Raw genomic sequence first — 13,570 nt, 5'->3', positions numbered from 1 at the left:
GAAGCTATTTCAGAAGATGATGCAACTGCAGCAAAAAGTAACGAATATGTGGTTCCAACATTTTCATGGACTTGAGAGGGATCTGGGCTTGACAAATAAGGAACTTGAGAGGATGTCGTTGTGGTTGAAGTTGAAGAAGAAGACTTGTCTTGGCTTCGCAACAAACCAGAATTATCATTGTGAATGGACTTAAGTTAGATTGGTGACTGTAATTGTTGTGGGTAGCTTGAGCTGGCACTTCATGCGATGGATTTTGATATTGCAAGATTACTTGATGATCAGATTCATTTGTGGCAGACTGTCTTGATAAAGGTTATCTTGTTGGTGTATTGGAAGGGCTTTTGGTAGAATCTTGGACTGGCTTAAATGATGTCGAACTACTGGAACAGATTGCAGTAGGAGTGAATTGTGAACTGCAATTTTCAATTTTCCGAACAGTGAGGAAGACAACAATCTTCCTAAAATAAGGGAAATCACATAATCAGTTTTTTAAATATGAGATACTATATCTGTTGTAGTTATCAATTGTTTGTATATATATACGATATATGTTTCCTCTATAATTTCAAGATTAGAATACATGAGATTTTCTCTGGTTTAAAATACAACTTCTTTTCTACTTAGTATCAGAGTTTATCGTATATTTCTCTATTCTGCAATGACAACCAATACAACCTATCCTTTTCTTGATCAAGTGAATGTGGTGAATTTTGTCACAATCAGATTGAACGAGAAAATCTCATATATTCTAATCTTGAAATTACAGAGGAAACATAATTATCTTATCATGTAATAATATATTGTTATGTCAATTTGTTTAGATAAATTAGTATGATTTATTTATATATAAAATATTATTCACTAAGTTTATTTCACAATACGATGAGATTTAAATTCAATTAACTAGTTAAGTTTTTACTGCATGAATTTGCAAAAGATTATAAGAGCAAGATGAGCCATGAGTAGGTGAACACAATGCCTAACATAAAATAATAAGAACATTATTATCCTAGTAATCATTTTATAACATAAAATAATAGCGAAGTGAGTGGAAAATTAAGTTTTTAAAGAAAGATAAATGGATGGTTTTGGGATTTATGTAAATAGTTTAATTAAAATATTAAAGTTAATTAAACTCAACTAACCCTTATGAATTATGAAATTAAAGTTAATCTCACCAAACCATTGTTAAAATAAAGTTAATCTCACCTAACCCCTATGAAATATTACTGAGAGTTAATAAAATTTTAGGCATATCCATACAAAAATAACACCATTGTATTAATAAATCACGAATTCAAATTATAAATTTGAGTTATATATTCAAATTGAATCAAATTATGAATTCAAATCATTAATTCGAGTTAAATGTGAATGAAACCGAATTGAACTATTTTTATCCAAACAGAATTTGAACTAAACTTAATTTTTATTTGACAAGTTTCAATCAAACTTAAACCAAATCTTTTCTATTTAAACCAAACTTAAACCAAAGGATGTTTAGACTCGACCCACAAGAATCCACCCTTAAGAATAATATTCACCGGTCCGAAAGTCCAAGTCAAAAAAACGAAAGACAGGGCATCTTCCGGGAAACCAGATAGAGCAAAGAAGAAAAAGGCAGGCCATCTTCCCGGAAAAGAGATGAAAAAGACATAGATATTTTGGGATATAGTACAATTACTCAATTAGCTGATGTTTTAGTTTAGCCTTCCTTGTTTATGCAAAGGAACTCTCATCACTTGGAACAGTTAATGGCTTCCTTTTCTTTTTCTACCATCACTCCTAAACTAGAGTATGACGTTTTCCTTAGTTTCCGTGGTGTGGACACCCGAACAAACATTGTCAGCCATCTATATGAAGCCTTTAGTCAGAGAAAGATTATAACTTTCATTGATGATTATCTTTATAGAGGAGAAGAAATTTCTCCCTCTCTTTTGAAGGCAATTGAACATTCAAAGATCTCGGTTATCATTTCCTCTAAAGGCTACGCTTCCTCCGCATGGTGTCTCAGAGAACTTGAAAAGATTGTTAAATGTAAGAACACATATGATCAGATCGTAATACCAGTCTTCTATGAAGTAGATCCGTCTGATGTCAGGAATCAAACTGGGGATTTTGGGAAAGCATTTGCTGAGCTTGAAAGGCGTTTTATGGATGATTCAGAGATGTTGTTGAGATGGAAGACTGCTTTGAGGGATGCAGCCAACCTATATGGTTATGATTCAAAGAAATATTGGTAACTGTAAATTTTTTAGTCAATGTTTTTATGTAATAATCTTTTTTCTTGGTAAGTACTTTGAAGCTACAAATTACCAATTTTTATGTAATAATCTTACATACAGCAGTTCCTTATATTTTCTATTTTTATTGAAAGACTCTCAATATTTAGAGTTAAATTTATTAAATTGAAAGACTATTGGTTCTACTTGATCATTGAGGTAAGGAATACTTGAAGCTGTTTATTGGCATCGTTAGGATATGAAATATACTTTTTTAATTACTTTTGGTCAATAACGTTGAAAATAGAATTCATTAGGAAATGTTTTCGTGCCTATTGGAATAAGAATTATGCTTTCTTTGTCTCTTTGTGATCTACTTAATACTCACTTCTGTTTCCTTTTGTTATTATTGATAGGACCGATTCCCAACTGTTAAAGGAAATCGTTGAAGATATTATGAAGAGATTGCGAGATATGTCTCCTAAACATGAACTGGTTGGTATAACATATAAAATGTTAAGAAAATTTTCATGTATTGGATCAAATGGTTTATGCATAATAGGGATCACACACGTTACTAATATAGGCTAAACAACCGTTGCCCATGTTGTGTTCAATTAACTTTCAAGTCAATTTGAAGGTTCTTACTTGGTTAATTATGTTTGGCGAAAGTGGGAATATATGGCACAACTTCTCTAAAATGAATTTCTTCCAATATTAGAAGAAGATAGAAAATATATACGGCACAACTTCTCTTTCTTAGATATTGGAAAATTTGATGATTGAGATATACCAATTACTGAAGGAAGCAACTGGTTAATTATGAGAAATTTAGTAATTTCATTGATTAATGAATTGAGAAATTAAGATGCTCTTAATTATATATAGTTTTATTGCTGTATATGTTATATGTAACCGTAATCTCTGAATCTGAATCACAGCTTTGGATGCCTGAGTCTGAATCACAGTGTTGGGATTGTCAATCACTTGTTTGGAGGCCTGAATTTCAATATAGGGATTTGGGGTTTTTGGATTTGTCAATCACTGAATTTCAGTATGAATCACAGGATTTGAGGTCTAAATCTGAATCACAGGGTTGGAGGTTTCTTTCTGTGTTTTTCCTTGTCATGGAGGCAATATCAGCGGTGTTGGATGTATATGGAAAAAGCAAAAAGAATTTCCTTCTTGCTGCATTTGTCTTGTCAGCCTTTGGTTTTATTATAACCATATATGCTTTTATCAGGAAAAGAAGAACTGCAGCATATAGACAAAAACCTGTGAGGGAACTTGCGTGGGTGGAGGTTGCCTTCTCTGTGCTCCAGTTAGTTACTTTGTTCATTCAATATATTCTAGCTGTTGCAAGAGTGAAGAGCAGTTACAGCCCATCGCTTTTTCCGCTAGTCTTTGTCCTTCTTGTTGTTGTGTTTGCTTTCAAGAAGAAGCAAATTTCGCATAGCCAGGTACCCATTTGAATTTATTACTTTGGCTTGGTGTTTCATGTGCCCTTACTCTACTTACCATTTGAATTCCAATCAACTACTATTAATCTCATTGCTCCATTGTGCTATTTTAAGAGTACAACCCTCTTTAATTAAACAAGTAGGTAGCATCTCTTGCTTTTGACCACCTTTTTTTCATGTTGGTAATGAAATTTCTGAAAATTTAGCTAATTTATATAAACATCAATGCTTGTAGAGAAGTATACTGGTTAATATTGAGGGGCGTTTGGTTTGAGTAATGTTTTATCATCAAAATAGAAAAATTACTTTGAAGATAGATTACTTAGAAGATTATTGAGTATAAAACGATTACTATGTTTAATAAAATTTGGTATGTATAAATAATTATTGTATTTGGTTAAAGGTAATAAAAGATTACTAATAAATTATTTTACTTAAATGTCATTAAATATAATTATTTTTAAATATTTTTTATATTATTTATCATATTAATTAAAAATAAATTTATTTTTGTCTTAAAAAATTAATAAATAATAATATAATTATAATAAAATCAAGATTACATTGGTAATCTTTAAATACCTAAAGTGAAGGTGGTAATCAGATTACTACCTATATTACCTGTCACGTCAGTATTAGTAATAAAATATTACTGTAATCTTTTATTACTGACAAACCAAACAAGAAAATAAAAGATAGATTACCAAGGTAATCTTAAAAAACTAGAACCAAACGCCCCTTGAGTGTCTCATAATTAGTCACTTATAAAGTAACACCAAATTATATAATAACACACATAAGTATGTATGTAAAGTGGATACGTATAGTATTATTCATAGTTATTTTACAAGCAAATGTGTGACTTCATTTATCTCAAAAAAGCAAATAGATTCAATCGCAAAATATTAACAAAAACTTGATCAACCCCTCTGGAATGCATTCTAGAATCAGAAATATTCTTCTCGACTTTGAATTTGTTGATTTTAAATTTATTTTTTTTTTTTGATTTTGTTAATTTTGGTTGATAGTAGGAGCGGGTACTTGATCCGTAAAGGTGAGGCAAACGTACTTCTACCTTAAAGGCCTTATTATAGTGAAGATTGATGAGATCGTAATATTTGTTAGTGCGGCATTCTTTTAGCGCAGTGTCAAACTATATATTTTTAATAAGGCCAAAACACTTGTTCCCACCCAAGATTTAATGTAATTTAAAACTCATACCCATTTATTTTTAAAAAATCAAAGTTTCACCTATAAACTAAATTATGTTAAAATTTTCGGTTATAGTTAAAGAAAAATCCTCATTTTAATAATAATATTAAAAAAATATATAATTTTATCTCATTTTTCCCTTTAAAAACTAATAATTGCACTCTTATCTAAATATTTTAGTTTTGAAAAGTGACTATTTTCCCTCTACGCCTAAGTTTTTTTTTTTTTTGCCTTTCTGGTCACCACTGATCTCCAACGACTCCATCTTTTTCCTTCGTTCGACTAGTTGTGTCTCACTGTCAAAATGGTTGGTAGGCGCACGAGGTGCAATGAAGAGATCTGTAGACGAAGATCTCTTCGTTGCACCGTGTGACAAAGACAAAGAGATCTCCATCTCTTTATTACACCATTTGACAAAGAGAGGGATCTCTTTGTTGCACCATGTTTGTTTGTTGCACCATGTCTGTTTGTTGCACCTTGTGCACTAGCAAACCATTTCGACAGTGAGAGACAGTCGGCTAAATGGAGGAAAAAGGAAGAGTTGCTAGAGACGGGTAGTGGCTAGAGAAGGGAGAAAAAAAACCTAGGTGTGGGAGGAAATAATCATTTTTAAAACTAGAAGTGTTTAGGCAAGTGTGAAGTTGTTAGTTCTTAAAATTTTGGGAGAGAAATGAGATAAAATAATATATTTTTTATTAGGCCAAAGGGCTATTTTCCACTTAAGTTTTAATGCAATCTCAAAAACATATTCATGTTAATTAAAAAAACTCAAATACTCACTCATAGATGGCTGTTAAAATTTTCTATTAAAGAGAAGGGTAAAATCCTTATTTTATCACTAAACCCTAAAATTTTATATAATTTTCCTCTTTTGATTTGAAAAACTGACATTTTCCCCAAGGATTAAGTTTTGAAAAGTGAAATTTCCCCCTTTCCCCACCTTTCAAATTTCTCGATGATTTTTTCAAGAATGATGACAGTTATCTCCCTCCCAGTGATAGTTCTCCCTTCTATGTCTTCTTTCCTTCAGAAGTCCTCTCCCTCTAGTTAGGTTTCATATGGATTCAAATAATCTAGACAAGCGCTCTCTTTTGGATGATGAAGGTGTCATCCAAATGAATCGTCATTGTCTAGATGACAACAATGTATCCAGACCAAGGGTTTGTCGTCTCTAGTGTCTACCCTTAGTTTGGATGCATCGTCGTTTGGAGGACGTCTTCGTTATCCAAATGAAACCCAACCAGAGGGAAAGGGCTTCGAACAGAGAGAAAGAGTTGGAGGGAGAAAGCCACCGTTGTTTGTCAAGAAATTTAAAAAAGGGGAAAAATGTCAAATTTTGAAACCTAATCATAGAAAAAAATGTTATTTTTCCAAACAAATGGGAGAAAATGATATAAAGTTTTAGAGTTTTAAGGTTTAGCGATAAAAAAACAATTTTACCTTTCCTCTAAAAGAAAATTTTTAACAGATGTTAACTCATAGGCGGGTATTTGGATTTTTCAACTATCGCGGGTATGTTTTTTATATTAGACTAAAACTTAGGTGGAAAATAGTCCTTTGGCCTTTTTTAATATTATTATTAAAATGATGATTTTACTCTTAATCATAACTAAAAATTTTAATAGAATTTAACTTATAAGTGGGACTTAAGTTTTTTAAAGTTGGTGAGTATTTGAATTACGTCAAACCTGGGGTTGGAAGAAGTCTTTTAGCCTTTTAATAATTGATGCGTACCTACCAATTATCGCAAAGTATCAAGAACACCCTATTCAATCTATATTGCTTCAATCGACAAAGGATAAAACGGTCTTCTTATATGCTAAACTTTAGAAAAAAAAATTAAATTGTGCAAATATCACAAACTATTTGTAATACCCTCAGGTACGTTTCAGGGGCATTTATGTCTTTTGACCTTGTTTTGAGATATTTCCAATTATATATATATATTTTGTCTTCCAAAAGCCCTTCAGTTCCTTTATTTATCTTCGCAAAACAAAGGAAAATAGCATGAGAAATGGTGGTTGCTGGAATGGACGAGAAGATGATGGAAAAGCCTTGAAGTTTCTTTGTTTTGTCTTTTTTCCCTTTATATACATCTTTATCTCTTTTCCTTTTTGTATTTCTATATATATATTGTTATTTATACATATATATATATATATATGTATAAATAACAATATATACATGTATATACATGTGTGTATATATATATATATATATATATATATATATATATATATATATATATATATATATATGTATAAATAACTATATATATATAGAAATACAAAAAGGAAAAGAGATAAAGATGTATATAAAGGGAAAAAAGACAAAACAAAGAAACTTCAAGGCTTTTCCATCATCTTCTCGTCCATTCCAGCAACCACCATTTCTCATGCTATTTTCCTTTGTTTTGCGAAGATAAATAAAGGAACTGAAGGGCTTTTGGAAGACAAAATAAGAAAAGAAAACAAAGAAGCACTTTGGAAACCTTGGTAACCAAAAGATCTCCTTTTTCCTTTACCTATGATTATATATATATTTGATACATGTTATATGAATATGTTAGTGTGTTTTGGTGTTGATTTAAAGTGATTTTGGTGATAAAGGAAGCAAGTCAAGGAAAAGGAAACCAACTTGCAAAGATTAGTTTGAAACAAGATAAGGGGTATCATCCTTGATATGTTGCATGTTTTAGGCTTTTGGTTCCTTGGATCTATGTTATAAATGATGATTTTGAAGTTGAGAAATGTTGTTTTGTCATTTGGGGTATCTATGTGTGTGATTTTGTTGATGGCAGAGAGTTAGATAATATTTATAGTTTTACCACTGAATTCGTCCCACGTTTTGACTGTCTTATCTAATGAATTATGAGTACTATTATATCTTGTTGGAATGATCTTTGAATTCTCTTTTCAGTGATATATAGCTTGTATGAATTAGAGACCGTTTGGACTATTAAATAGCATGAACAAAAAACCTGTCTTACCAAATAAATAGTAAAGACAGTTTTTTGCCACTTACTTCATCCCACGTTTTGTGCTACCTTATATGATGAATCATAAGTGTTATTATAGCTTGTTGGAAAACTCTTTGAATCTTTTTTCCAATGATATATAACATGTATGAATTAGAGGTCCTTTGGACTATTAAATATTATATGAACCACAAGGACTGTTTTACCTAATAAACAGAGAAGACAGTTTTTTGCCACTAATTTCATCTCATGTTTTGACTGTCTTATCTAATGAATTATGAGTGCTATTATAACTTGTTGTAAAGCTCTTTGAATCCTCGTTTCAACAATATATAGCTTGTATGAATTAGAAACTATTTAGACTGTTAAATTGTACGAAAAAAAAAGTTATCTCGTCAAATGAACAGGTTTGTGAACAGTATTTCACAGTTTTTGGAAAGAAAGAAAGAAAGAAAAGGAGGAGAAAAAGGAAAGGAAGAAAGAAAGAAAAGAAAGGAAAGGAAAGGAAATGAAAGAAATAAGAGAAAAAAAAAAAGAATAAGAAAAGCAAGAAAATGAATTTGGGGCTTAAGATTTAGGGGTCGTCCCAAGAGTATGGTCTGGTGAGTTATGAATAGATTTAGATGGAAGCAAAATTAGTAAGGTATAAGGCTCGCATGCATGCTATGAACTATGAGGGGGCACTTTACACTACACCGCCTGTAGTAGGGCATGTCCGTAGTAGGACATAGACCCCTAGTAGGGTCCGCTCGCAGTAGAGCATGCTCGTAGTAGAGCTCAATTCAGATTCAAAAAAGGTGTAGTGAGAGAAAGAAAGAGAAATCGAGCTTAGAAAAGTGTCAAATCTCTATAGTCAGCTTCCAAAAAGTATCAAATAGACACCAGATGGGACAAAGTATGACCCAAATAGTAAAGAATGAACTAGATTATCCCCTCGATTTCTTATGGAGGTTATGATGTGAGGTTGAGTCTTGAGAGTGAGTTAGAACAGGAAAAAAGATAGTTTACTTAATTCTTTCCCCTTACTAAGTGTTTTTATCTCTCACTTTCTTTCCTTTCATGATTGCAGGTACAGGTAATTGAGGTAACTGCGAGGCAGGGTCAGGTCACGAAGATAGATCCGACTAGAGCAGGTTATCTCTGGTTTATATTACATGCATACAGTCATATGTTTTTGTTGACTTTTGACCTTTTTTAGATGATTGTACAGTTGTATAAGATTACTTCATATTTTCAGATACTTCCAGATGAGTTTTTATATGAGTATATACATCTTTTGTTTGCTTCCAGATTTTCAGTTTGTTTTGAATAATTTATAAATACTTTCAGTAATGAGTTGAGTTCAAAGTAGTTTTTAAAGTATTTTAAAAAATAAAAAAAATAGATGCTTCAGATATTAATTTGTAACATTTATTCTTCAGTGGATAGTACTTCTGAGGAGGGATGTTACACTATTATAAAATTTAAGAAAAATTAAAATATTTGAAACTTTAGTAAAAGTTTTATAAAACGCTTTTGGTGGAAAAAATTGCAATAATAATCCCAAACAAATTATAAAAAATAAATATTTTAGAAATAAATTAAACATGAAAAAATGTGAGAATTAAACCAATTTTTATTAGTGTCTTTAATTTGTTTTTATAGGCCTATTTTCACATAATTATAATCCTTAAGTTAGTTTTAATTGGTTGGTTTCTTTTTTTTAATGTAAACTTTGTGGCTAGGGTTACATAATTTTTTTTTAATTGTTCTGTGATGGTTCTATATAATGAATTAAAAATTAAAAGGTTTTGCCTCCTAGATTTGTTTTTCTTGTAAACATCTTTATTACTTATTCATCGATCACTAAACAGGTAAAAAAACTTAACCTACATATTTGATATCTTTTAGTTTAACTTATTTACCTATTTTAAAAAGTTCTTTTAAAAAATTTTGTTTTGTTTTATGATACTGAAAATATGTAATGAGCGTATACAAATACTATAATTTTCAATGTCAACTTTGCGGGAAATTGTGATCGATTTTTCCATAAAAACTTTGTTTATTTTTTTTTAATAATATCAACCTCAGCAGTCTCTAATTTCAAAAGCTTGTACCTTAATAAATCCTTATTTTATTAATTAATTGGAAGGTTTATTTGAATAAACCGCACCAAATAAATCCTTAAGAAAATTAGGAAGTGCTTTTGTCTTCGAAAATGACAAGACAAAGTTACGAGGATTTAGCTTTTGTGCATGGCGAGAAACACGTACAGAAAAGGTCAATGTAGCACTGAATGTGCCGTAACATCCATCTCGGCACGCGGCCAAATGGCTATTTTGTTGACTGTTTGGGGACATTTTAACTAATTTACAATTTTACATTTTATATTACAAGTGAAACCACCCTCCGAACAAATTTGAAATAATATAATAAATGATAAGAAAAAGAGATTTTATATATAAAAAAATAAATTTAAGATTTTTTTATGGTATATTAAAATTTTAATTTATATAATTCAATAATTATAAGATCAATTACTAGATTTAAGGTTTGTTTTATTTAGTATGATTAATTCATACTTAAAAGAACAATTTGATCTAAGTGAGAATTTTCGTTACCAAAAAAAAAATATATCCTTGAAGATTAAACTTTTGATTACAGTGATATTTGAAAATTAAACTCTTAATTTATATAATATAATGATCATGAGATCGATTATTTACTCTAAAGTTTCATCTATTTGTTATAGTTTGATCCATTTTAAAGAGACAATTTGATTCATATAAGATTTTTTTTGTTGTCCAAAAAAAAAAACTATCTTCCAATATTCTATTTTTACCTTTTTGTTTTTGACTTTTTTCTCCTTTTGTGTTTTGTTTATATTATAAATTTAGTCAATAGCATAGCATGGTGGATCTTATTATTTGAATGTAATTATAGTGAGCAGCATTTGATTCAAAAGATAATCATTCTAAGAGAAGACAATGCCATTTATATGGAATTATCACCAACTAAATAATAAGATATCAATTTTGTCTTTTAATATTGCCAAATAATTGAAATCATAGTGCTATGGTAGAATAACTAAGCAATATTAATTACTTCCTAACACAATTTTTTATTCATTTATTTCACTTTATTGAGTCAATTCTCAATATTTAAGCAGTTTCTCTTGATGTTTCCAAGATTACTTTTTTTTTTTTTTTGGTTACATAATTCCATATATATATATATAGCATAAAAGTAATTTTTGAATAATATGGTAAGAATAAAAGGGTATCAATATTAAAAATTAAAATCAATTGGTACATATTTAAATTGGCAAAGGATCGCTTACAAAATAATAAATTAAAAACAATTACATTAGAAAATAGCTTATTATTTTATAAATTAAAAAGGTAACTCTAAATAATATTTATGAGATAATAGTAAAAAGTATATCTTGTTTTTTCGGGATATTAATTAAAATAGGCAAGCGGATTCCCACCTAAACCTTTTTCGGCAACAAATACTCTGTTTTACCTTTCTAAGCAAATCATCTTTTTCTTTCCGAAAATATCTCTAATCTAATTTTTCAAATTCAACGCGTGACTTTCCTCGATTAATTGATTCCTAACACGAAAATCATTAATATTAGATTAAGCTTAAATTATCTGAAATAAATAAAATTTATAAATTAAAAAAGAGATTAATATTTAAAAAATAATTATTTTTATATATAAAAAATAATGGATATATAAAAAATGATAAGTTTTCTTTAAATTATTTGTAATGAAAAATATATAAAAATTTTATTTTTATAAAATAATTGAAGTGAATTTGGATATTTATAAAATAATCTATTAAATAATATATATTTATAATATAATCTATTTTTATAGAATAGATTATATTTTATTTTTACAAAAACAGGTTGCAGTGAATTTGGCAAGGGGTGCGTGGATTTGGTAAGGGGTGCGACACTTTGGCAAGGGGTGCGCGCGCGCTGGTGCGCGCGGGCGGGCGCGCGCGCTCTAGTGCGTGCGTGCGGCAATTGGTGAAGGGGTGCGGCAATTTGGCAAGGGGTGCGGGTGCGTGCGTTCGGGTGCGGTCGCCCTAGCACTGGTGCGTGCGTGTGGGCGGCCTAGCACTGGCGATGTTTGTGCGGGCACGCGCGGCGCACGCACCCGCACCCCTTGCCAAATTGTCGCACCCCTTCACCAATTGCCGCATGCACGCACTAGAGCGCGCGCGCCCGCATGCACGCACCAGAGCGCGCGCGCCCGCACGCACGCACCAACGCTAGGGCGACTACACGCACGCACGCACTAGCGCGCGCGCACCCGAACGCACGCACCCGCACCCCTTCACCAATTGTCGTACGCACGCACTAGAGTGCGCACGCCCGCACGCACGCACCAGAGCGCGCGCGCCCACACGCACACACCAGCGCGCGCGCACCCGCCTGCATGCACCAGCGCACACGCACCCGAACGCACGCACCCGCACCCCTTACCAAATCCACGCACCCCTTGCCAAATTCACTGCAACCTGTTTTTGTAAAAATAAAATATAATCTATTCTATAAAAATATATTATATTATAAATATATATTATTTAATAAATTATTTTATAAAATAGATTATTTTATAAATGTCCAAATTCACTTCAATTATTTTATAAAAATAAAATTTTTATATATTTTTCATTACAAATAATTTAAAGAAAACTTATCATTTTTTATATATCCATTATTTTTGATATATAAAAATAAATTATTTTTTAAATATTAATCCCTTTTTTAATTCATAAATTTTATTTATTTCAAATAATTTAATCTTAATCTAATATTAATGATTTTCGTGGTAGGAATCAATTAATCGGGGAAAGTCACGCGTTGAATTTGAAAAATTAGATTAGGGATATTTTTGAAAAGAAAAAGATGATTTGCTTAGAAAGGTAAAACAAAGTATTTGTTGCCGAAAAAGGTTTAGACGGGAATCCGCTTGCTATTTTAATTAATACCCCTGTTTTTTCTGTGTTCATTTAACTTATTTTTATAAAATATTCTTCAACAATGCGACATTTTGGAAGGACATGAAAGTGGGTCCTAATTCTAATACTAAGTTAATTAATAAATATTATAATAGAAAACAATTTTATTTGTCATAATTAATAAAATTATAGGATTTTTTTAATTATATAAATAGATATATATATATATATTAATAATAAAATAATATTTAATTATATAATAAAATATTATATATATTTATTTATATATATAAATAGGTATATATAACATTATTTTTCTTATATGCATGAGTAATTGAGAGTGGCTCTCGTTCGATTAACATGACTATTTCAACCAAGCTCTATAAACAAAATATTTTATTTTAACATTTGAAAAATCACAATTGTAACCCAAAATTTTCCAAAGTGAAATCAATAGACTTCTTGCACAGCTAAAGAAGAACATTAATATAATTTGAAGACCTTCCATCAAAATTTAATGCTATATATGTGACCCAGCTGGAACAAGTAAAAATCTTCCACAGCAGGAAGGACTTTTGTGTATCAACTCAATCAATTTATAAACAATAACAAAAGAATGAAAATGAAGATGAAGATAAAGCCAACAAGAACTTAAGACAAAACCCATATATAGGACCCGAAAGCCATGTAGAAATAAGCCTTGGTTGGTTCTAAATCGTTATCAAAAATTGAAAAATGAAAAT

General features: G+C 30.6%; 1 protein-coding gene across 1 annotated transcript; it reads left to right on the top strand.

Moving 5' to 3' along the window:
• Positions 1-1,711: 1,711 nt before the first annotated feature.
• On the top strand, positions 1,712-4,894 carry LOC123197765 (disease resistance protein RPS6-like). The gene is made up of 4 exons (XM_044612144.1): positions 1,712-2,239; positions 2,639-2,717; positions 3,164-3,682; positions 4,714-4,894. The coding sequence occupies exons 1-4, from the start codon at positions 1,722-1,724 to the stop codon at positions 4,732-4,734; spliced, it is 1,137 nt and encodes a 378-aa protein (XP_044468079.1). The 5' UTR covers positions 1,712-1,721; the 3' UTR covers positions 4,735-4,894.
• The last annotated feature ends 8,676 nt before the right edge of the window (positions 4,895-13,570 follow it).

This window comes from Mangifera indica, chromosome 15 (genome assembly GCF_011075055.1).
Source record: "Mangifera indica cultivar Alphonso chromosome 15, CATAS_Mindica_2.1, whole genome shotgun sequence".
NCBI classification, from domain to species: domain Eukaryota; kingdom Viridiplantae; phylum Streptophyta; class Magnoliopsida; order Sapindales; family Anacardiaceae; genus Mangifera; species Mangifera indica.
This window is presented reverse-complemented; position numbering and strand designations above follow the sequence as displayed.